Source organism: Botryllus schlosseri, chromosome 2 (genome assembly GCF_051294905.1).
Source record: "Botryllus schlosseri isolate E-star chromosome 2, Bs_hap1, whole genome shotgun sequence".
Classification (NCBI taxonomy): domain Eukaryota; kingdom Metazoa; phylum Chordata; class Ascidiacea; order Stolidobranchia; family Styelidae; genus Botryllus; species Botryllus schlosseri.
In genome coordinates this window covers 1,733,493-1,759,881 of record NC_137237.1, presented here as the reverse complement: position 1 = coordinate 1,759,881, position 26,389 = coordinate 1,733,493, and the positions used below count along the sequence as shown (strand labels likewise).

General features: G+C 39.3%; 1 protein-coding gene and 2 long non-coding RNA genes across 4 annotated transcripts; 2 read left to right on the top strand and 1 right to left on the bottom strand.

Annotated features, from left to right (window-relative positions):
• The first annotated feature begins 536 nt into the window (after nucleotides 1–536).
• LOC145432917 (uncharacterized) lies at nucleotides 537–15,951 on the top strand. Its single transcript, XM_080309751.1, has 16 exons — nucleotides 537–639; nucleotides 699–888; nucleotides 2,419–2,512; nucleotides 3,054–3,129; nucleotides 3,838–3,967; nucleotides 4,837–4,930; nucleotides 6,203–6,305; nucleotides 6,724–6,802; nucleotides 7,064–7,140; nucleotides 8,680–8,850; nucleotides 11,070–11,224; nucleotides 11,651–11,767; nucleotides 12,118–12,204; nucleotides 13,045–13,185; nucleotides 14,138–14,281; nucleotides 15,015–15,951. Exons 1-16 carry the CDS (start codon nucleotides 618–620, stop codon nucleotides 15,156–15,158), a joined length of 1,824 nt encoding a protein of 607 aa, XP_080165877.1. The 5' UTR covers nucleotides 537–617; the 3' UTR covers nucleotides 15,159–15,951.
• Nucleotides 15,952–16,377: 426 nt separating this feature from the next.
• On the bottom strand, nucleotides 16,378–26,247 carry LOC145432931 (uncharacterized). 2 transcript variants are annotated; one of them, XR_013913002.1, is made up of 7 exons: nucleotides 25,879–26,247; nucleotides 23,082–23,217; nucleotides 22,551–22,682; nucleotides 20,945–20,966; nucleotides 20,645–20,694; nucleotides 19,296–19,349; nucleotides 16,378–16,855 (listed from the first exon to the last, which is right to left on the bottom strand). It is a non-coding gene; the product is annotated as an uncharacterized LOC145432931 (long non-coding RNA). The 2 variants fall into 2 exon arrangements; XR_013913001.1 differs by lacking the exon at nucleotides 19,296–19,349 and having other exon boundaries at nucleotides 25,879–26,181.
• On the top strand, nucleotides 19,303–22,688 carry LOC145432932 (uncharacterized). Its single transcript, XR_013913003.1, has 3 exons — nucleotides 19,303–19,557; nucleotides 20,635–20,958; nucleotides 22,548–22,688. It is a non-coding gene; the product is annotated as an uncharacterized LOC145432932 (long non-coding RNA).
• Nucleotides 26,248–26,389: the final 142 nt, after the last annotated feature.

The following is a 26,389-nucleotide window of genomic DNA, read 5'->3' as shown; positions in this document are numbered from 1 at the left end:
TTTTATTTTAACTTGAGTGCGAACTTCGATGCTAGTCGCCTGTCGAATTGCCGACAAAACACTGTTACAAAGTCGTGATCCGCCGTACTTGATAAATCAGTACGTCGTTTTGTAGCCTATTTATCTTGCAAGCAGGTAGCTATGTTTATCAATAACACCTCGAGGCAGCGATCGTATTGCCCTCGAGCAGCGACTGAGCATCGAGCAATCGACACGAGAGACGTTGTTCTCCTCACTTCTCTTGAGCTGAGGAATCGTTTCTCCGATAAATGACCGCTCGTCCAAATCCAATTTTATCGTAGCGTAAATTTTACGGGTGATTTTGTGGGGATTCGTGTGACCTTGAACAGAATAAGATCTAATCTGTTTTTTCGTGAATCAGTACCCCGATAGCATTCAATTGATACTGGTTTTATCAAAGTTTTCCCTCAGTCAGCCACATATATTATTGCCTCATTACCGTCGGCCAACATAAACCGAACTGATGGAGAGAGAGCGTTGCAACCCTAGCGGGCCGTGCATGTTGCCTGCGTAGTGCGTATATACGTCAGCTTTGCTATAACCATAGCCTTTACAAAGGCTATGCTATAACGTGCGAACAGGACTGCTGAATCACGATGAGTGGCGGATTGTTTACAAGTACGCTAACTGGAGCGGAAAGCTAATATATAACTTATTTCATACCATTTATAATTCAGTACGATTCACGTTTTTGAGAAGTGGTTGTCGTGGGAAGAGCTCGCCTCGCGCCGCTAAAATGCAATTGAAAGGCCGCGTAACCGTGTACTCGATTACTGGATGCCCACACTGCAAAGCCGCGAAAACGAAGCTAGACGAATTGAATTTGAGTTACACCGAAGTAAACTTGGACGAAAATCCCGAGTACAGGTATGATACGATGGGTTAAAATTGCTTGTTTTTTAAATTTCGCCCTACAGATTTAAGCATCTCGTGCGCTACCGTAATAGACTAAATCGGATTTCGTTATTCATGTTGTATAGGCCCACCGCTATTACCATCAGGGCCGTAACAGCACTTCGCCAGCCCCCCCAAAACGTTGGTCTTGGACCCCCCATAGGGTGATAAACCGGACTTCTGGGGGGCTTCGCCCTCCAAACCCCGCTCTCCTTATACGTTGTTTACCACTACTTATCATCTATATTGAGTGTCCGTTTAATGAGGGAGCTTTTCTCGACTAACAGCGCCAAGCGCGAAATTTTTTTATAATTCATGATTGAAGCGATCAATATGATCGAGAATTGCATATATATTGTTATCAATTTTTATCCTTTCTCTGCTCACGTAATCAGATTTACTGGTAGAGCGGAGTGAGGTGTGTTTGAAAAGTTAGGACCACTCAATAATAATAATTAAATATCTTCGGGCGTATACCTGCTGGCAGGAACTAAACAGCACTTAGTCAGCCCCTGTAAAAAAAACTAGGGTCTTGGGCTCAACCGACCCTCCCCCCCATCACGTTGTTCGCTTTTACCGCGAAATTAGTTGTACAATTTAGTGAGCACGCGACAAGCGCGAAAATTGTCAATAATTCATAATAAAATCGGTCAATAAGATCGGGAATTGCATATATATTGGTATCAATTTCTTGTCCTCTCTACTTGCGTTATCAGATTTACCGGTAGAGCTGAGTGAGGTGTCTTGGAAACTGTAAGGCCCGTAAATAATAGGCTAATTAAACATCTTCAGGCGGACGGACCTGTTGGTATGACTTCGTTACATGATGTTATATCGTGACCTCCGCTATATCAAAAATATATAATAGCATAAATGTACTAAACTAAAAGACGCACACGATTTCAAATTGGTATTTCTTCACTGGCATATAATATTTCCTTGTGGGATGGTATTTCTCTTGTGAGGTTCAGATTGCTAAGACAGGAACATTCGGAGTCGGTCATTTAGGCGTCTATGGACAATTAAACCTATACATATCAGCATAAGTGCAGTTCTTTTTGGCCAAGGTTTTCTCGCTGCCGATCATTCTGGCACATTTCTTGGAGTCGCATGTTACATGGCCTAAAACTATATATCTTGGTGCGTCGTGGCGCGGTAATGGCCAACGCCGATATGCCCATTTTCATAAATCTTGCGTAGTTTTTCTTGGGTGAAGAGTACCCAATAATCAAGATATTTTACAAATTGATATCGCGCGGAGGGCGAAAAAATTTTGAAAAAGATGCATAAATTTTCAAAAATTACTTTATAATTTATGCTAATTCACGAAATAATTTTGGGCCCCCTTTGAGCTCGCCCCCCCCCTAATTGGGGGGGTTTGGAGTGCGGCAGTTACGGTCCTGATTACCATTGATTGTCCAATGCAATTAGCATAATTCCAATTAGGTTAGTACTATATACCGTACTATGGTAAATCTGAAAATAACTTGTAATATATTTTAGATTGAAAGTCATTGAGCTTACTGGAAGACGTACTGTTCCTCAAATATTTTTTAATGGACGGTATGTTGGCGGCAATGATGACTTCCAAGCATTGGTAAGTGTCAGAAACACCCAATTTTCCTATTTCACTGTAATCAGCTGTGTAGGTGTCGTAGTGCTTTCGGTGTCTGCTGTCAGGAATGATGAATATCTGTTGTCAGGTTCGACAGTTAGCATATTGTCTGCAGCTGTGACCTGTGCCTTATGAAATGGCTCAGTGGATTAGCATACTATACTGACTATGCCTGCCTACCTGGAATAGCAATGCTGTTAGTAAAGCACTGTTAGGTAGGCATGTTAGTTATTAAGAAACTTGAGTACGGGGGCCTATAGATAGCTTACACCATACATGAAAATAGAACACTAATATCTGTAAGGAAAGAGGATCGCTAATCATTTAAATTATGATTAGGGATAATTAAGATTTACCAGTCTTCCAGGAATTGTCCATTGTAATGGTTCTCAAATTAACATACTGTTACATTATGTCAAGAAATATTCAACCTACTGCCAGACAACGTGCCGCGAGCAGCTACAGATTGTGTTGAGTTGAGCATACTTGTTTGGAAATAATTATTTACCATTTTCTTTATCAGGGAAAGAATGAACTCGAAGATTTAATATCGGATGTACGGGAGAATGCCATTCCTGAAACCGCACCTCCAGTTCCAGGTATGGCTGAGCGTCATAAGTTTTGTGACATGCTGGTGTACAATTTCTATAGAAAGTTCAAGTGTAGAATTCAGTGTTTTTTCGATGTTCTTGTTAAAGATTATAGGTAGAGCTGGACAAGATCGAGTGCTTAGTGATTCGATTCTGAATGGAATATCTGGCGTCGAATCGAGTATTGATTGTCACTTATTATGATGCCGTAACTGCGGAAAGTTCTAATATGTACTTTTTATGCTAGCATAAAGAATATAATGCAAGTTCCACATCGCATTAAAGATGATTTTGTATTTTTGTGGACCATACCCATTTCATTGCATTTTGTGACGATGCCATGGGTTGATCACGACTTCACAGATATGGCATTTTCAGTATCGTGAGTAGCTTAGTAGGCCTACTACAATATTTTGTATGCTGCTATACGGCCAACAGGACTTCCATGGTGAAAAATACTATTGAAACTATTATTTTCGTTGATAATTCAACTCTTACTAGCAAGGAGCGTGCAATTTCAGTAGACCTACTTGAAAAAAATCATCTCCCACTACCCGACTCGATTCGTTAGAATTAATACTCGATTCAGTTCTTCAATCGTTGTGCCCAGCTGTAGTTGTAGGACGTTAAATCTTAGACTTTATCGTATTTCTTATCTCAAGTTATCTGCATGCACCAATTGACTCTATTGAATATTTTTGCATTTGGATTCTCCAGAGAAATACCCGGGAAGGATCACGTTATACTCGATTTCTGGATGTCCGCATTGCCGCGTCGTGAAGAATAAATTTGAAGACCTCAATTTGCCTTTCACCGAAGTCAATATGGACGACAACCCCCATTTCAGGTTGGATTTGCTACATAGTGGTTCTAAACCCGAGTCTGTGAGTCTGTGAGCTAATCAATTAATCTGCATCAGTAATTTATATAATTTCAAAACTGTAATTTGTCAAGGTATAATTTCGAAAGTGTAATTTTCTTTAAATTATCTTGGTATATAATTTTATATAATAATTTTATGGGTTTCATGTTACTGATAAGCAGGGTTGGAACCAAGTCGCAAGGTCCCGAGTTACAAGTCAATTCTACTTTTATAATTTTGACTCGAGTCAAGTCGAGTCATTTTCAATTCACCGCTGACTCGAGTCCAAGTCACAGTTCAAAGTCTTGAGTCCAAGTCATTGTGTTTGTTGTTCATTTTCGAGTTCAAGCCCTGTTCAACTCACTTTTTTGACTTTTTTTGTCGATATTGAATGCGTCACATTCATGAATCATGATATAGTAGTTTTCCTCGCTCTAAACAGTTTCTGGCCCTATTTACAAAGACCAGTAAGCCTACTGATAGTCAATGATACTGAATATGCGGCAGTGTACTATTCTTCGAAGTTACAGCGAAGTGCATGTCTCGAAACATATGATTTGTTCCGAGTCATGCGCAATGACTCGAGTACAAGTCGAAACAATACACAGAATGACTCAAGTCAAGTCAAGATTAAGAATGGATGTTTGTGAATCAGGTTGAACTCAGACTTATAAGACTTAGAACACTTGTATGCCAACAAAGAAACCTTGTTGCTTCTAAATCCCGCTGTTGTATTATGTTCAATAAGCTAATTTGTCAATTTTATTTCTTCTGTCTGGGATATTGATTCCGCCGTTAATCACCAGTTGATGCATGTGTGATTGTAGCTAAATTTCAACTTGTAATTTCCACAGGAAGCCGGTGATGAAATTGACTGGTAAACGCACGCTGCCGCAAATCTTTTTCAATAGCATTCATGTGGGAGGAATAGAGGAATTCCGTAGCTTGGTAATTGAAGTCTATCTAACACCGCATGAACTCTGCATTGACCAGACTTGTATAACGTACTGGATTTTCAAAATTCACAACTGGAACTAGAACTGCTCACTTTTCAAAATTCTCAATTAGACCTAGAACTAATCACTAGGGCAAGTTTTTGTTGCAGTCAAATCCGTGGAAAGTTGCATTTATTTTTCACAAAAGTTGCACTAAAAGACCACATTCTCCGTTGGTTGACTAAAAAAAAAGGTCAACTTTCCGGCTCAGCTTCCAAAATACCTGTTGGAGCGTTACTTCAGTGCTGTTTTACGGTACCATATTTCAGTCGAATAATCAAGCGATCTATTTACATATAGGATACTGCCAAATATTTCCAGTAAAAAGTTGGTTGCATGAAAAATCAAAAAACTTTCATGAAAAATCGAAAAGTTGCAAAAAGTTGCACTATAAGATTCCTTCAAACAGCATAAAAAAGCATTTTACGTAACTTCCGAGTATTTAGGAAGCTGCCGGAAGCTGTATAAAAAAGTTGCAAAAGCTGCAAAAACTTGCCCTACTAATCACTTTCCAAATTTCTGGCTTTCCTGAAAATGCTACTGAAGTGTATAGTGCAGTGTTTCCCAAGAATTTTGGGGTATGTGATTACCTTGATGAATTTTTGGGAAACGAAGAAACTTTCATTTCTCTCATTAGCTGTGCATGTGTCAAGTTGTGTCATGTGTCACGCGAGAATATGCTGTACAAATATGCATTAAAATAAATGGATGCTGCTGCCAACAGTGTGTGTACGTACGTCGTACATTGACCTTACACCACAATGCTGCATCTACCACAACGCATGGTGAATACCGTCAAATCAGGATTGCCTCGTTTATTACAGAACAGAAAGCATGTGATTTTAGTTCAAGTCGTCAGCCTATCACGTCTTTATTTAAATATTTCCTCATTTTTCTCGTATGTTGTCCATTGTTTATTCAATTTCGTACCGATATTGAATTCAACTTTTGTTCTTCCGTTCGTTCCTTCTGTTTTTTCTTCTTTCTAACAACAGCAGCAATTCGACACAGTACCGTATGATTAACATAATTACCGCAACAGTCAACAGTATGTTAATTGAGTTTCAGGCAAAATTCAGGTGTCTGCAGGATTAATTAAATTTGTCTAAAGCAATCTGTGATAACAAAAAGGTTGGGAAAATAGGAACCACCGGTATAGTGATCTCGCACATTTTTCCGATATTGATATTGCCATTCCTAATGATAATCGATGTGAAATTTTCAGTCGAAAGAGGATCTTCTGAAACTTATCGACGAAATCAAGACGAGACCAGTTCCGAAAAATGCCCCACCCGTGCCTGCACCTGTTGATGCCGCTTCAACAGAAGGTATCTCTATCGTCTTTTATGCCTGATTTCCATTATCGACGTACCTTTTGGATAGGCTACCTATTGTATGCCGTCATTCGTTGGGCTAGAGATGTCTACTACATTATTTTCTATCATTTTCCAAACGTCGCCGGTAGCTAAGTAGTCTTTTGTATTCATATTTCTTTTCGGAATCGATTTAGTCTCATTTTCCGAACGTTTCCTTCTCCAGACTCCAGCTTCAGACTAACAATATGAAACTGCCTTGGTTACAGCCACAACGCCTTTGGAACCTAGACTATAGAACCAGAAAGAAATCAAAATGCCAATTCTCCCACTTGCTGTCACAATAAATGATTCCTGTTATCGGTTTTGCTAATACTGCTTAACCGGATTTGGTATATGCGAAACTCACACAGACGCTATCTCTTGATTGTAGCGCAAATTCCCGAGGAAAATGATGACGACGCGAGCCTCATTCATTTGTTCAAAAGGAGTGGAGTCGTGAAAGACCATCGGTAACGTTTTCTTGTTTCGCTTGTATTTTATAATACCGATGAATGGTGGCGCTGTCTCTCGCAGAGTTTGACAACTAGTGTATTTTCAGCTTGTTCAAATTCGGTTGGAATTGGAATGATAGCTACGCAGTATTATTTTCAAATTAGATTAGAATTAGAATTGGAATTACAGAATTCGCGAAAAACTTGGAAATTGACTTTGATTCTGAATTCACATATACATATTTGCAACTTGTGATCGACTTTCGAAATCTGTTACAGAAATCTGTTGGTGGTGCACAAGAGTTGCTTTATGGGATGTGAGCTGGTATCGTGGATCCAACAGCATCAAGGATGTGGTGAGCGTTTTTCTTTCATTCATTTTCTTCCACAGCGTGGCTAAATCGATTTGATACCGAGTAGAGTATGAGGCTTCGACTCGAGTACCGCTCATCATGACTTCAAAACGGTATAAATGATAGGGAATGTTCAAATATGTACCTTCGGGCTGTTAAAAAAAAACTTTTCCTTCAGATTTCACGGGCTACTTGATCAAATTTTTAGGTCGTTTGATAAAACGCTGCACACCAACTTTGGCTCCATTCCAACCAGTAGAAGCAAGATTCGTGCAGTAGAAAGTTTTGAATTTATATCATTAAAAACAAAAAAATAAAATTTCAAAATTTTTCTACCGACCCCATAAAATTGTTGGGCTGTCAGTAGAGATGATGCACACCAAATTTGGCTCAATTCCAACCACTAGAAGCGAAGATATTGCAGTAGAAAAATTTGGATTTGAATAAAATAGTATTTACGGTGACCAACTCTTTAATTATTTATTATAAAATCATTGAATTAGAAAGTTTTCTACTGCAATAACTTCACTTCTAGTGGTTGGAATGGAGCCAAAGTTGGTGTGCAGCGTTTTTTCACCAGCATAACAATTTTATCAAGTAGCCAGTGAAATCTGAAGGAGAAGTTTTTTTTTTGAACAGCCCTCGTACCTTTATGCGGCTAACTGAGAATATTATGCCAGTTTTTACATCACATTAAAGATGCTTTGGTGTTTTTTCGACCATACCTATTTCATTGCACTTTGAGACATTGCCGTGGGTTGATCACGACTTCGCATAAATGTCATTGATAGATTAACTCTACTGGCAAGGAGCGTATCATTTCAGTATTGTGCTAGAAAGAATCGTCTATCGCCGCTTGAGTCAAATCATTAGAATTAATACCCGACTTAGATTCGAATAATCCAATTATCGTGCGCAACCCTACATAGTATATTATAATATTTTTACATTTCAGCAGGGTTGTAACCACGTCACAAGGCTGCGAGTCTCAAATCCATCTCACTTTTATAGTTTTGACTCGAGTCAAGTCGAGTCATTTTCAATTCACCACCGAGACAAGTCCAAGTCCAAGTCAGCTGGTTGCGGGTCGAGTCCGAGTCCAAGTCATTATGCTCACTGTTCAGTTTTGAATTCAGCCCGGTTCAACCCACTTATTTCAACTCTGCTCGAGTGATATAGAATGACACGCATTCATACTATCGTAATTTTCCTCAGTCCTAACGGTTTCTGGCCCTATTTTCCCGAGTATCAGTTCAGATATACGAAGTACTAATCATGTGGTGACTTTACTATTCTTCGAAGTTACGATGAAATGTCGGTCTTGACCATCCTAGTTTAGAGTCATAATGCTTGCTTCGAGTCCCGCACAATGACTCGAGTACAAGTCGAGTCAATAAGCAAATTGACTCGAGTCTGGTCATTTTAAGCATTTGAAAAAATGACTCGAGTCAAGTTGAGTCACCAAAACATCGTGACTCGAGTCGTTACAACCCTGCATTTCCGATTCCCAAATAGTACTAAACACTCTTTTGTGCTTTTCAGGACAGGAGCAGGCTGCCGAATTTGCGGGCGGTTTATTCCAATCGCGATTCCTAAGCGCAGTTCACGGCGACGACACCTTCAAGAACGACAAGACACTTTACCGTTTACTCGAGGACGAACCGTCCAAATCGCTTAACGCTCAGGTGGTCGTGGACATTAAACCGATGCCAGGTAAATGGAGTCGGACTAATTTTCGGATCCACAAAATAGTAACTTCGATTTAGGTCGGTCGAATTATGGATAACTAATCCACAGAGGAGGCGGAGAACTAGAAAATTTTCAGCTTAACCAAATTAAATTTAAATTAAAATTATAGCTATATGTTTTTATTGGAAATGTGATTGGAATTACCATTACTGAATTTGCAAAAACTCAAGAAATTGAATGAAATTCTGAATTGAGAAGAAATGCAGCAAAATTTAGAATTCCAATCTTTGAAGAGCTTCTTGGAGGTACAGAACTTCAATATACAATTGAATAGTATATTCATATTTGAATAAACCCAAATATTTTTGGCTGACACTCGTCAGGGGTAATCGTCAGCAACTAGTAGGGAATTGGGAAGAACATTGTATATCAACAATCGATTACCCCTGACGAGTGTCAGCCGAAAATATCCGGGTTTATTTTCATATGAATATGCTATTCAATTGAATACGGTTCTGCTGTATCATTTTCAGGGACACCAAAAATTAGATTTTAATTAAAATGAGAGTCGTGGAAATTTCACAAATTAGATTAGAATTAGATTACAGCCATTTCGCACTAATTAGTGTAATTAGACAAATAGAAACATCCAGTTTTCCAAGTCTGCGGCTGGTGGTGTCATGTGTTTGCCGTCTATCTGTAGGTTAGTTATCTATGGTCGAAAAATGGAGCGATAATATGGATTTCGGACTGGATTTACGCAAAGCACTGCCGGTACAAACTTGAATTGAATTATGTAAACTCTACCTGGGCTGTAATGTAAACTTGTTTTCATATCCCCTTGTTGCTGGCAATATCAATGCGCCTGTCCGTCGTAGACTAGTCATGCATTATTATGTGAATCGCCGTAGAAATATTTTGTTGTTTTTGTGATTTGGTTTGCCTGTGTATTATTGAGAGTTGTGGCTAGTGTGCTTACTCAAGTTTGAATGAACTTTGTGCCTTTCAAGACAGGCCCTGGGCTGTTTCATTTCAAGTATAAGTATGATGCGGTCGATGGGAAAAGCACGACTTTTCAAGCTCATAATCATTAAAGCCACATAGATTTTGAGTATGTCTCGAATATTCGAGTGGTATAACCGCTGCTGATGCTAAACCCTACTGGTGTATATTTGTAGGATGTAGTGATAAGTAGAATTGGCCATTGAGGGTTTTCAGTCTCGATCATACCTAACTTGGAATCATCTATTTAGTGCAAAATGCCGGTAATGTAATTCTAATCTGATTTGTGACATGTTTCTATGGTCCCATTTTAATTATGATCTAATTTCTAATTTAAATGTTACGGGAGAGCTGTATAGTGCGAAACGAGCCACGATTGGTGTACCAGTTCAGTAGGGGTGTTCAAAAATGACTTTTTTTTCTCAAATCGTACTGGCTACTTGATAAAATTGTTAGGTTACCTAATTTAAGCCTGCACACCAAATTTGGTTCAATTCCAACCGGTAGCCGCATTGATACAGGAGAAGAAAGTTTCTATTTATTATATAAAAATAAATACCGGTAACCAAAAATTTCAAAATTTTCTGTTCACCCCATGAACGTGTTAGCTTGTCTATAGAAACGATGTTCACCAAGTTTGGTTCAATTCCAACCAGTGGAAGCGGAGTTATTGCCGTCGAAAAATTTGGATTATGAATAAAATAGTGTTTACGGTGTCCAATTCTTGATTACCGGTATTTATTATAGTGGTGCCCACCGTAAATACTATTTTATTCAAATCCATATTTTTCGACGGCAATTACTCCGCTTCCACTGGTTGGAATTGAACCAAATTTGGTGTAGGCTTGAATTAGGTAACCTAACAATTTTATCAAGTAGCCAGTACGATTTGAGAAAAAAAGTCATTTTTGAAGACCCCACAAGTACAGGCATTTGCCATCCTCGTGCTTATGAGAATGAGCTCATATTTGGTATGACCTGAACTTGGTTTTTGTTGCTCTATGTAGGCCTAGTTCATAAGTTAATTCCATTTCCCAGTGTTTTTAGAATTCAGTTTTTCTTATTCTAATCCACCTTGGAAAAAAACGGTGTAGTTATAACTCTAGTTCTAATATATTTGGGAAAAGCTGTAAATTTTCTAGTTATCCGACTTTCAATCATACTTCGAGCGATGTTTCGCCTTTGTTTAGTAGCAGGTTAAGATGTCGCGCTTTTCTGATACGATTATTTCTCTTTTGTAGCGTCGGCACTCGCGGTACAATTGAGAAAACACATCCTGAAACTCTACGGTCAGTTCCTATCTCCCGACGGCAAGTATGTGGATTATAAAGGGATGAAAGACAGCGAATTGTTTCGCGACTATGTGCAATCGACAGGGCAATTGCAAAGGCTCAACGTAAGTGTCAAAAGTTCTGCCGAATTTGTTCGATATAACAGTAATAAATTTTTGAGTGTGATCCCTGTTGTTGTGTGTTGATTAAGACTTCACAGCTATGTCATTTCCACTAACGTGTGTAGATTTGCACTACATGCTCGTGTGCTGTGATATGACCAATCGAGGTTTCAAGGCTTCCATGATCGAAAAAAGTTTTGAAACTGTCATTCCCACTGATAAATTAACTTTTAGTGGCAAGGAGAGTGTAATTTCAGTATTCGAAAAGATGATCTCTCTTTACTCAAACTGGATCATTAGAAGGATTAACACCCTATTCAGATTGGAGTACACAATCATTGTGACCAGCCCTATATTTATGAAGCCTTGCATAGATCCTGGACATTGCTCTACTGAGCTGAGTTGAAGTGTTTCCAATCTTCCATTCAGGTAGAAGACATGACAAGGGAAGAGAAACTTGCGTTTTTCATCAATATTTATAACGCTCTCGTGATCCATGCCAATGTCATGCTAGGAATACCTACAACAACATGGCAAAGATATAAGGTGAGTATATCGCGTTGAAATTATTCATCTCCTCTCAAATGATGAGTATCGCTTGGACTAAAGCTGCCTACATACAGAGCTGGATAACTATAAAATTTTCAGCTTTTTAAATTAGATTAGAATTAGAATTATAACTACTATTTTTCCAAGTTAGAGTAGAATTATAATTGATGGATTTGATAATTGAAACAATTTCAGTTCATATCAATAGGTTAGGACTAGAATTATAGCGGCGTAGTTTTCTTCCAAATCCGAACTGAGATTGAATTATATAGTTATCCAAGTCTGCTAGCTACTTTGCGAACCATGCAAGATGTGACTTCCAATTTATATATCTTTTATTACCCTAGTTTTTCAACTCTGCGTCGTATCGCATCGGTGGACATGACTACTCTTTGCAAGACATTGAAAACGGAGTCTTACGCTCGAACCGTAAGGTGAGCACTGTTGCTATAACTTTGACAGTAATCATTTTGAGAGGCATTGTGAAGCTGACCACTTTCAGATATATATTTGCTGTTTCTTTGCTTCTATTATTTGAAATTTCATGCCGGCGAGTCGTATTTGGTGATGCGATTGTTGATGCACAATGTTTTTTTTTCAATTGTCTACTAGTTGCTGACGAATGTCAACCGAAAATGTCCGGGTCTATGTCAACATGAATAAATTACTCAATATTTAGCATCTATATCGCATGCTGACGTGACAAATTCTGTCGACTAGATATTGAAATGCAAACGTTTTCTGAAAAGGGATCGAAACATTTGCAAGTCATTCGATATTATAATATGCGGCATTTCCATGACTCTGCTAATGACCGTGCAATTAGTAGGTATCGATAAATTTGAACAATTCAATACGCAGGACTATGATGAATAAAAATCGTCTATCATGCTCGCTTGCTTTCCGCAAAAGTAATAGCTATTACATGTAGGAAACTAAGATAGCGTTAAAAGTGCGAATCTGTGTTCGTGGAATTGCGAGTCATTCTGCGTGGATGCGCTTTAGGGTTGTTAAAAATAACTTTTTCCTTCAAAATTTTACTGCCTAAAATTGTTACGTTGACTGTCCATAATTAAGATACTACTTGTAGGCAAGTGGAGTCGCCAAAAATTGCTAGTTGAGTCATTACAACCCTTGTTCAGGCCTTTCATATTCTACTTGCCCCTTGACGCAGTTTTGTCATGTCTTAGAAATTGGTACTAGTGATTAAATGACATTTACGGCGTTATTTCTTTTTGCGTAGCAACTCTTGGCTGCTGACACTTCTATTTCAGGGTGTTGGGATGTTGACCAGACCTTTCTCCAAGTCCGACCCACGTATGCGTGCCGCTTTAGAAAAACCCGAGCCTCTGATTCATTTCGCTCTGGTGTGCGGAGCTAAAAGCTGTCCGCCGATAAAGACCTATTCCGCCAATGTGAGTTTGAATATTAGTCAATGTACGGCTGTATGTGTCGTGCTTGTTGATAATAAAGGAAATGATCACATTTCTGTTGCGGTGAGTCGTGAGTGTGAAAACAATTGCAGTCTATCTCTCTACCTCTGTTGTGATCTCTTCATGCTCAATTTGTTATATTGCTAAAAGCCTCAACTCTGCGTAGCTAGTAGCTCTGGGCAATATCGAGTACTTGAGTTATTTGATTTATTATTAGAGTATCACCGGGGTTAGCATATTTAGGAATCGGGAAAAGAGGACACTTTTACCAAACCGTAAAAATTAGTTTACCGAAATTGAAAATAGCTGATTTTCGGATATTTACTGGAAATCTTGTTGTGTTGACTAAAAAAAAGGTCGATCACTTTCATTTGACTCCCGACTGATCCGCTCGAACGTCCGCATTATCTATTTGACGTCATTTATGCCGGTTTTCTGTTCACTCTGTCCATTATCTAAGCTGTTAAAGCTGTAAAGGAGGACGAAATGCAGTAATGGAGGACATTTTCGATGCCAGTTCTACATCACCTAACGATAGTTTGTTACTATTTCGACCACGCCCATTTCATTGCACTTTGCGTCAACGCTGTGGGTTGATCGCAACTCCACAGAAAGGTCATTTTAAGTGACGAGATTAGCTATTGCATTATGTTTTTTCTATGTTGCGATATGACCAATCAAGGTTTCAAGGCTCCCACTGTGGAAGTTAGTATCGAAACTATAACTTGTTGATGAAATTAACTGTTACTGGCGGGGGGCGTGTAATTTCAGTACTCGAAACGATCATATCTCGTTACTCTATTCGAATTCTTAGTATTAATACTCGATTCAGATCTGAGTGCTTGAATCATTGGATCGCGCCGAGTCCTATTAGTAGGCATTGTCTCTTGACAATCATCTGCTGTCTCTGAAGCAGCCTTGTTTCGTATCCTAGGGAATAATGGAACAGCTGCGTTGTGCGGCAGAGGCGTTTTTGGAAGGAGAAGATGGCTGTGGCGTTGACGCGGACAAGAAACTTGTCAAACTGAGCAAGATCATGGATTGGTACAAATGCGATTTCGGAGCTGATAACGCTCAGGTGCTTTCATAAAGAGTTGATATGATATGTTCTACTTTCATTAACATATGTTACCGCGGTGGTAACCAAGTCTCACTTTTGCAGTTTTGACTCGAGTCAAGTCGATTCATTTTCAATTCACCACCTAATGAAGTGTGATTTAGTCAGTAGAGGGGCGAGTCCGAGTCATTATGTTCACTGTTCAGTATTGAGTTCAACCCACTTTTCTTAACTTTGCACGAGTGATATAGAATGACTCGCATTCATAATATCGTAATATTCCTCAGTCCTAACAGTTTCTGGGCCTATTTTCCAAGTATCAGGACTAAACGACGAAATACCAATAGAAATACCAATCATGTGGTGACTTTATTATCCTTCGAAGTTACACTGAAATGTATGTCTTGGCTGTCCTAGTCTCGAGTCATATGACTTGGTTCGAGTCGTGCGCAATGACTCGAGTACAAGTCAAGTCAATACAGAAATTGACCTGAGTCGAGTCGAGTCATTTTACGCATTTGAAAATCGTGACTAAGTCGTACCCGAGTAGACTCACTGACATGACTCGAGTCATTACAACCCTGCAAATAGGTGCAATATTCCAAAAATGTATTATGTTGCCACGGGGGATCTTTTGTCCAGCTGTCATGAAGTTTGAATTTGTAATAGTGGTATCGGTATTTCGTCCTAATCAGTCTAATTTTAAGTCCGCGGCCAACACAACGTTATAAATTCTTATTTGCTCCGATTTCAGGTTGTCCAGTGGGTTTACGATTGCCTACCTGCCAACTGCAACAAGAAATGTCATCTGTCCAGCCTGATGCAGGATCGCAACTACAAGGTCACTTTCATGCAGTACGATTGGGGCACCAACAGCAAGCCGCAGTCTAAGCAATAGAATTTTCGTGTCTGAACAATATGTTCTTGCACTGCTAGGTATTGCGTTCGTTTACTGCAGTGTTCATTTGAATAACATCACAGTATTTAAGTCACAAGTAAAGACGGTCCAGGTAGGCAGCCTTGTTTCGTAAGTAGAAATGTTTACATAATTTCTAATAGAAGTAAAACATGAAAAGTTCGAAAAGTTTAGAGTAGATTTTATCAAGGGGCCGCGTACTTATAGCAGTTACGGAGATGTCTTCTTTCAAAATGGCCAAATGTGTCTAAGCGACCAAGCGACCAATGTAAAATGACTGTTGACAATGCAGATAGGCGGAATCTTCGAAAGCATGTAGTTGGTTTCCGGGACACAGGAAGCTGTCGCATGCAGTTTTTATGACAATTTCACGCAAAAGTGATGCAAAGTTATCCTAAAATTACTTTCTACTGATCAAAATGCAAAATTTTCAAGTAGTCTCTCCTGGAAATCTGTTCAAGTTGGAGTTGAAATAGTCTATGAACATAACTACTCGAGTACTCCGAAAAAGCATAGGAGTTACGGGAGTGCTGCAGACGGAGGTGTCGTGATGTCGGTTATCTCGATGACCCTTGCCCTGATGAAGTTGTTCAGTCAGTTGACACAATGCACAGTATTAGCAATGGCTTACATCCTTTCTTCAATGATGTTGCACTGGGTTTCCAGATCTTTGCTTATTTTTTATCCTTTCCTGCTTTCAACCGAGTGTATATATTTCATGAGTGGCGCTATGGCGTTCCAATCGTAATACGAATATATATTTATACTTCAAATACATGTGTTGCCTTGGTTTCGCTCCCATGCGCACTGCACCGTGGAGGCATTCAGGTCGGATTATTAATAGTTTCATCATTTCAATATTCCGCGTGATTGCGACACAATGAAAAGATAGAAAGCAGCGGAAACGACTTGTAATCGGCCTTCAATGGAATACACATATGTAAGAGTCATGTGCACACAATTGTTAGTAACGGAAGAAGGGGCTTGTGTCGGTGGGCAAAATCAGAACGTGGGTAGGTTATCTTGAGCTTTGACTAGCGTTCATTCAACAGAAGATGCTGTATTTTGTCTTCATTCCACCACTGGCATTTTTTAAGCCGCCTTCTTATCAATAGGTGCATCATTTTGGAAAAAATTCCTATTCTCAAATTCTACTCGGTACGAGCTGACGATTCTCTTTTGCACTGGAATTTGAGAGTACTTTTCTGTATTTGCGGTCGTTTATTGAGACATGATGCAAATGAAATGGAACGAACCAGCTCAACAAGATTGGTCGTCATAACGAACGCACATTTACGAGTTACCGGAAAATTTCAAATACGCTAGGTGGGGCACGTGGTTCAATATCACAATCGCATGCATGAAACTATCAGTGCCGCGGTGCACAAAGCCTCAAAAGTACATACGCGCCACTGCCGTGTATTATAATAATAATAATATAATAAATATAATAATAACAACAACAACATGCAAACTAGTTTGCAAGTCCTTGCTTCTCAGACCGAGATCCCGCTCCTCGGGCTCGGGCACATTGTACATGACGCACTGTGACAATTTACGATTCAGGCTCATGAGTTTCTGTACTGCTGCTCAGCAACAGCGGGCCTTCACGACATTCAACCTGTGTCTCTGGTCTGCCGATTCATTCTTCATGTACGCGCAATTGCATAGGGGATGATCTGCAATCAATATCGTCATACAGAATTGATTCAGTCGCATGAAAAACTAGACCAGGGAGGGCTGTATGCCTTGAACAGCTTATCAGCGTCAGACGAGAGTACGCTGCTCTTCACATTCAGAAAGGAAGATGGACGACGAATATTGGAGAAATCCATTAAACGTCCACCCTACTTTTCCGAATAAAAAGCACAGCGTTTAGTTTAGCTATCTTACGTTCATATCGAAACTGAAATATAGCACCTGCTTTTTGCGTCTTTAAGAATACTAATGTTTTTCTCCAAATTATTTCATAGTAAATCTGAATGCGGCAAAGCTACTTGACATCATTTCTTTCTATCGTACTATTGATATGATATTCTGCCGGAATCATATTACTATTAACTAAATACACGTCAGACTAATTAATATCATCGACATGGTTGTTGAATAGTTACAAGAATTTCACGAGTGAAAGTCCCGAGACTGCATGCATATTAAAGAGTTTTAGCCGGTTCGTAGCTTACACTTTCCAAAGTTAACAGTCCACGAGAGAGGTATCCTTGGAGTGCTTCATCAAATAGTGTTAGCTTTCGACCAAACTGTTATAACTAACCTATTCAATGAAGCATCCCACGAACACCAGGTTAGTTCGAGCAAGAATGGAAAGCTTGAAAATATCAAGTGAAAGCGATAATGTTGCATGCATAAGTTGCGGCTATCGTGTATACTGGTAGTGTAACATGCACAATTGCACATTGTACAATTCATGTGTTAAAACGGTCAATGCGGCCGTCACCCACACCAGCAATAATCGTAAATCGTAAATCGACAGTAACAACGGTCTCCTATCATCCAACCATTATTTCAATTTACTAGCACGCATATTGAACAAGGTTCTTCGAAAGGGTAGCAGTTAATGACGGGTGGCGAATAATAGTCCAAATGCATTCCGGATTGGAAAGAAACACAGCAATAATCAAATTCAGTTCATATCAAATCAGCGTTCATTCGCACTATTAAGAATCGCTCGTTTCGCACTTTATAGTTCTCCTTTAGTATTCAGAGGGAATTGAAGCATTTCGCAAATTAAATTAGAATTTGATTATCGGCATTTCACCCTAATAAGTCTAATTGCACAACAAAAATTATCTAGTTTTCCAAGTCTGGTATATGCATATTTTACTATCCGAATAGATGCAGGTGTAAATAGTGAACCATGATCACGATCACTGACATCTATTATTGCCAATCCTATCTGGTTTACATGGTTTTTACGGGTGAGTTACATCGAATTTGTGGTAATCACAATTTCCATTCCATTTTAGCCTTACACTGTCACGTAGCCTCTATCGTGATGTGAACTTCGTGCGAATTACCAAATTGTCGTCCAAGAGTGTAGGATGTCTACAAAATTGCCGTAAATTACCCGGCTATTTCACCGGACAAAGGGGATTTAGCGAGCCGTGAACTCGTCCATTGTGATGAAATTGTTCCCAAGAGCTGTTGCATGCCAGCGCCCTTTGTGGGAATACGAACGAGCACACGCAAGGACATTGACTAAACAGATTTTTAAGCCGTTGGGTGTCTTTACTTAATTTGGTACGGAAATAGTATTCCACTCAGATCGCTAGCATGCAAAACAACCTATGGGAAAAAGGGCTACGCTCAAAGAAGGCGCACTTTTAATGGTAGGCTACGTATTTATCATATCCCAAAATTCCATGCGTTTTATGTTTTGGCCACTTTCAGATATCCTCACCGTGAGGAGGGTAAGTGATAGAGGGAAGAATGCTGATTGAAACATCCACAGTAGGGTTGTCCAGAAATAACTTTTTTCCGGATTCCAGGGATTCACTGATTGAATTAATGGGTTGCCTAAAGAAATCGCTGCGCATCAAACATTCCAACTGGTAGCTGTAAACGCACATGAGTTTGAAAATTTTGAATTTATTATAAATAAATTTTAAAAAAATTCAAATTTACTGCCAACCCGATGAATTTGTTAGGTTTTCTAAAAGAACGATGCCTAACAATTTTTCTAAATTCCAACCGTTGGTAATGTAGTTATTGAAGTTGAAAATTTTGGATTCGCAAAAATAGCTTGGATGGTGGTTGGCTAATCCCAAAATTATTAACGAAAAACTCAAATAACTTCACTTCTGCGGATTGGAACTGCGTCAAATTCTTTTTGGATCGTTTTTGTAGAAAACTCAATAATTTCATGGATTGAAAGCAAAATTTGAAATTATGAAAAAACATTTATAATAAATTCATTGGCGTTCACATCTACCAGTTGGAATCGAGCCAAATTTTGCGTGCGGCGTTTTGTAGGCAACCTAACAATTTAATCAGTGAATCCCCGGAATACGGAACAAAGTTATTTTTGAACAACCCTAACCAATAGCCTTGTCGTGCTACTGCTACGATTTCAATTTACTTTCACCAAACCGACTACCTTACCTTGTGTGATTATGCTGATTTAATGGATATATGTAGTTATTCTTGTTCCGAAGCCTATAAAATAGCAGTATCACACGGTATTTAGATTGTATGCTCGTAGAGCGATATTGCGTATAAATTTGAGAATGTTTCAGTACTTTAACGATTCATTATCAGACTTGTCTCACAATTCCTCACGGCTCTGGTGATCCCACCGTCGGTGCATGGAATACTCGTCATCACGTAAGAATTTAAGTTCACATCGTGGCCAAGTAATGCATATGTTGCATATTAATAAATTAGAGGTAAATTGAATAAGTTTCTAAAATCCCAACATCACATCGTAAAAGACTCGAAAATAGCAAAAAGGAATACTAGATTAAATATTATTAAAATGCTTCATATTATTGGGTCACGGACCTATAGAAGTGAAACCATAAGATTTAAGCTATAAGTCGGCAGTTACGGAAAATAATGAACAATATCGGCCTGGTGTAAATGACCATAGTAGTCGATAAACACCATGAATACCACAAAACAACAACATAAGATTTAAGCCATTTTATAGGACCGCGATTGGAGCATAGCCTATTCAAGCCCAATATTACAATGTTTTCCATGCAAAATTTCATGCTTTCCAATGCAATTCATAGAATTCATCTCCTCGTTAATGATTTTTGTTTTGATTAGAGCAAGATTTAGCAAGAGCAAAGCGAACCAGATCGATTTATCTCAGTTTCATTGTGATGCATCCATTTCGTCGAGATTTCTCAGTTATCTACTATATCATTGGATAAGCAAAGCTTTCGTCCTGTTGTGTTTGACGGGCATGTATAAATTGTATATTGTATAGGCGTATACCGATTTATTGTATTATGACGCAATTATGTAGGAAGTGTCTGCTAGTATTTTTAGTAAGCTGACCAGGTTCATAAAGCTACATAGGATATGGAATCACAATAACCTTTTTCTTTATCAAACAGGCTTAACTACTAGTTTTAGTGCGTTACAAATCAAGAATGGCACATGCGATGTAAGTAATCAAATTAAGGTTAGCAAGAAGCAGGAATCGAGCATTGGCTGACATGTTATCACTAGAAGAATAGATAACAGCCTCAGCATAGTAAATTTATAATGTAACAGCACCAGTAGCTATTATCTAAGTATGCTGCGAAATACGAATTCAATCACGTTCTCTATAGCTTATTGCAGGTACAGAACTCCAATTTCCAATTGAATAGTATATTCTCATTTAAATGAGCACGACTATTTTCGGGTTCAGTTCGATATGAATATATTATTCAATGGACTCTTTACAGACGCGTTAAAGTATATACGACTAATGTTAGTGTACGTACAGTCGTACACACCTGGTATTTTCCAACGCCGTGCTGTTGTTCAGTCTTTCATTAGATAATCTCTAAAAGAAATGAGAAATGATACCAACACATAATATTTTCTCCATTGAATGGAGTAAACCAGTTAATTAGCAATCACCAATCAGTAGAGCCTCGCATATGAACCCAGAAATCCTCACAGTGGGCGAACCGTAAAATGCATTAGGCAGATCGCTTCAGTAAAGCTTATCTGCCGTCTTGATATGCCACTCGAAAGGTGTGCCAATTCGTTTTACCCTATTATGTTACAGGATGTTCACAAATTAAGCTTACGCGTTTAACGCCTGGTGGGATGCTGTAGACCAGGGGTTCTCAACCCGCGGCCCGCGGGCCGCATGCGGCCCGCAGACGTGTATTTTGCGGCCCGCGACATCTTTCATTATAAACGCAATTACAAATGACACGGTATTGTTACAAATTAATTTTGATACTTAAGCTCTTTTATCGCACCGTCTTTGTTTCGTTTGACTGCTCATTCTTGAAGGCAGTGGTTTTCAAACTGAGGGGCGCGCTCCTTTTGGGGCGTGAAAGCATCTGAAGGGGGCGCAAAGCTGCGGTGAACTGAAAGAAATTTTGCGCTGCGCGCAAATTATCCCCAATTCATAGTTATTTCTCTGTGTATAGTCTGAATTTCATATTTGAGAATTCTCTAATCAACGTCCATAACCTTCCATGCCATCAAACTAGTCGTTTGTACTGCTAGAATTCTGGTTGCATTTTGCTATATGACGATAAGGGGGCACGAAATTTTTCCCTATAAAAAAGGGGGGGCGTGTCTGAAAAAAGTTTGAGAACCACTGCTTTAATGCGTTCTCGTTTCTTGATATATGCTCGACTTCAGATTGTTATTGTTTTGAATCGTTATTCGGCTTGACTCTGGTTCAAGAGAATCCCGCCACGTAGTATGCCTACACTTTTAAAGAGTGTTTGACTCCCTGCGAACGGTTGTTGAGATTGCCGACGACGTTACAGACGCATCGTTTAAAATTGCTTCGAATATCACTAAACCCAAGAAATCTGATATATAAGGTGTGACTTCAATAAAACCGTAACATACTTTGCGAATATTTGCTGTTTGCGGAACTTAGCAGCAAGGACAACATCACCTGACAACTTTCGAAGATACAGTCGTCTGATTCAATCGTGACCAGACGAGTAACATCAAATATCAGTCAATCTTTTATCGCATGTTCTGAAACACGTTGCCGCGTAGACTACTTTAACCCAGCCTTGGACGAATCCACCGACATTGCATAACTAATTATAATTATCTGGTTGAATTTTATCAGAGTGGACATATATACAGAGGACATACTGGCTGGGCAAACGTGGGGAGGGGACCAACGAAAAATATCAACTTGACAAATATGACTTCTGTAACTATTGGTGCAGGGCCCCAGGCATGGGCGGAAAGGAGAAGGGTTGATTGGTTTGCTCAGAAATGGCCTCAAACAATAGACGTATTCTCATATCACTCAGAGCTCAATGTGATAATGGCCTCTGTAACGGAAAAGCTATCGTAATTTTATACTTGCTCGCCCACGCATTGGAACAGAGAGTTCGGCTCTCTGGTGGAAGGATTTGAAGTTCCATATACCATACCAACTTGGCAACGAATGTAATGCACGCTCCATGAAGGGATTTACATGCGCCGCTAAAAGATACATATTCTCACAAGCAGCAGATGCAAACTTACGAACGCTGTCCATTAATGCTTTATAATGCATAAAAATGTACTAAATGCCCGTATACGACTGGTAAATAGGCTACAATAGCCTAAATTTAATAGTAGCCCATGAATACAAGGTAATATTGTTCTGCGGCCCGCAGCGTCTTTTGCTGTTAAAATGCGGCCCGTTATACAAGGAAAGTTGAGAACCCCTGCTGTAGACTGTTGACAATTTTTCCACTATTTGTGATTTCGTGAAGCGAGCATTCTGACGAGCAGAGATCAGGTTTCAGGGGCTTTTACGCTCCAATTCGTTTTCATTCTGGCTACAATGCCTCGTCCCTGAATTGTACGCAAATAAAACATTACCCCCAAAAAATGACTCAACACCCGTGAACAGGTACGAAAGTCGTTTTCACTAACATGTTGCTGATGGCATTGTCGAATATATTTTGATATTTATCAGATATTTTGATTACTAACGCCAGACACATCATGCTGTGCAATTGCCAGACGCTTGTGTGGATAAGGTTAATTAATAGTAATTGAGCAAAAAACTTATAATCGCCATTGCGCGCTATTGGATTTCAATTATGAAGATTGATCAATAAGCCTGTATTCACCGTCAAACATGTCGAGTATTGACAGAGCTTGTAACTATTTTAAGGGCGTCTCGTTCATAATCTAGTAGAGTGAGTAGGGCTTGTCAAAATCGAGTACTGAGTATTATTCCGACCGTACCTATTTCATTGCACTTTGTGGCAGTGATGTGGGTCGATCACGGCTTCACAGACATGGCAATTTCTCTGACGTGCGTATCTTGACACTGCAGATTTCGTATGCTGCGGTACGACCGATCCAGGTTTCAACGCTTCCACTATGGAAAATAGTGTCGAAACTATGATTTTACTTGATAAATCATTAACTTTAGTGACAAGGTGCTTATAATTTCAGTAAACCTAGAATCATTAGAATTGTACTCGATTTCGATTCGAGTAGTAAAATCATTTTGGCAAACTCTAATGACGAGCAAATCGCGAAATGACGGACATACAGAGGATGCTCTTTTGTATAGAGAGCAGGTTAGCAAACTGACGCTGGATATACGGTTCATAGCATGTTGCTCTTTAGAGGAAGTTATGGATACGTGATTTAACATGAACTACTTCATCTAATGTTCACATTCAGCCAAGCTCGTGTTCACTTGTCACAACATGTCTGACTACAGATAACTAACCAACGAATTCTAGTTACTTGTAGTCTGACAGCGGTCGTACATCAATTCGCAACGTTCACACGTTCGTCCTTACGATGTAATTAAACCGTCTCAACCCTTCAAGTTTACTGACAAACCGTGTTAAGTAAGCCTCCACCAAAACTAGCTAAAGGTTGTGGACTTGTTTCACGGTTGGACGCAAACTAAAAAGACATCCCAGTCGTGCGACCCAAGTCTTTCCGCAAGCCGGTTATCGGAGAGGCGCGGATCGTGTTACAGAACTGCGTAAGCGACAGCGCATCTGCGGAATGGAGTTGAATGTTTGTGTCAAAAGCAATGTTGAGGTGACATTCAGAAGCGCTTGACGGGAGTGTGTGGTTTAGCGTTCAGATTCCATGATGGAAAATGGCATTGGACAGCTAGAAAATTTTTAGCCTTTCCATTAGATTAGAATTTGCATTCGGAGTACATGGAAATTGCATACAATTGCGCAAGATGCCTTCTCGCTGGTGTGGCGTCATCCATTATCATTATTACCCTACTATCATTTCCAGTGACTCGTCATTGTAGATGTATTGTAGAGTGTATTCTTTTCACACAATACCTGTTCAGGCATGACATCCTTACGTTTTATTACGAATCTTGATATCCGAAGGTAAAAATACTATAGCCACCCACAACCACAACACTGCAACTATAGCTTGTATATTTATAGACACGTATAGGCGTCATATATTCATTTCGGGCTATCGTCTTTCGTTTATGAAACACTATTCGCGCCCTTATCTCTGTTGAACCAGTATCCGAAATATGTAACCATTGAATCTTATCACTCGTTGAAGATCGGTGGTTCGGGGGTATTTTTATCCTGTCGATACTTTTTTAGAATATTTTCAAGTGCGAGATTGTTTTCAACCAACCATTTCTGATCTATTAATACACGGCCATCGTAAATCGACTAATCAGGTTCGAATTATGCTCACACGCGTTTATAACCGGGATGGATCCAAATATATCACAAACTAACGCAGTGGAATAATTTAGGAAGGGTTTTAAGCTTGCGTACGAGATACGAAGACGTGGATGCCGGCAATCATATCTCTTTGAAATACTGAATTTGCGAATGAACACCAGGCAAAAGATATACACGAGAGTTGGATTGTAGCTTATGTTTGATCAATGCCACAATATATTCAGATCACCAACGTTACACGCTACCATCTAAGTTCCTGTCCGAGTGCTATAGTATCCGAACTTGAGCTTTTATCACGAATGGCATGGATGAACACGCCTTTGCTGTTATAAATTAGTACCTTATTACCCACAATACAAGCCAATCAAATGATGTAGAATTGGATTGAACTTCCTGAGTTATTCTCATATTTTCTCATACTATAACTTCCAAGGTTGGATAATTAGATTTGTCATCATGGGAAATGTGTGCCTATACGTTCAAATATTTAAAGTCATGCTCCGCGGTACGAAAAGATTGGATCTACCACCGCCAATGGTACATTGAATTACAGCAAATTATATTGGACGCACAACTGGATTGACATAATAGGGCGAGTTTCGTAAGATAAAAGTCGAAACGATATGATCATGATCGGCTATACAAGCATGCGACCAGGCCTTGGTTATTGCGCGTATATTCTCCAATATAGACTTCTGATAACGCAAGAGGGTGACGACGACAAATCATCCGAGTACTATTTCATTTACGCGCATGCGATTTTTTGGTGTGACAATATTTTTCATGCGATATATAATAAGGTGGCTCTGATATTGTGATTAACGAGGAAGTTTGTCACCTGGTTAATTACCGATTGAGTGTGAATTGTATGTCACTCGTAGAGTTGGACAACTAGAAAATTTTCAGTTTTTCTTAAAAAAACTAGATAGTAATATAGATTATATAGTTTTTTTTTCAAATTAGATTAGAATTAGAATTGTAAGTACAATTTTTTTCCACATTAGATTCAAATTATATTAGAATTAGAAGTACCGAATTCGCAAAAACTTGGCATTCGAAATCAATTCCGAATTAGAACGAAACACAACAAAAATCAAGTTCACTTCATATCAAATTAGAGCTCATCCTCATAAGCTCGAGAATGACAAATGTCTGTACGCCAAGCTGGACCCGTTTCGCACTATACAAATGTCCTGCAGCATTTTCAGGAAAGCCAGAAATAATACTAGGATTAAAATGAGAGCATGGAAACATTTGACGAATTAAATTATCGGCATTTCGCTCTAATTAATCTAATCGTACAACTGGAATTATCTCGTCGCCCAAGTCTTAGTAAATTGGTCACTTACCGATTCTGGTGCGTTCTTGATCACCCCCGCGTGCGTATAACTTCTCGGGTTGCCGCCGTATCTGCGGTAGCGCCCGTCTCACGACATATACCGTCACACATGTATGAGGCGAAGTGACGGGGTCCGAGGGTTTTATTGGGAAATCGATTCGCCCCACCGGAGAAAAAAAATGAATCACCCATGAAGTACTGCTTCTTCGGCGGTGCGTGGCGTTAGCAGATGCTCCTGCGAAACGTCATGGAATCACACGAAACGCATTTCCGATGGGTGACGGATTATTATCTACACGCTGTTGGAAATGAAATCGTCGGACCAAACGTGAGAGACATACTTCAAAAATGGGAAATCCGTCAGCGATTCAAAGTTCGAAGATACCGACAAAATGCCACGTCATGTTCATCGCTTTTATTTATCTATCATTTATTTTCTATTAGTTAGGCGTTATTAGTCAACGTAATAATCATAGTTAATTATTATTTATTAATAGAGATCGACACAAGACACAATGATT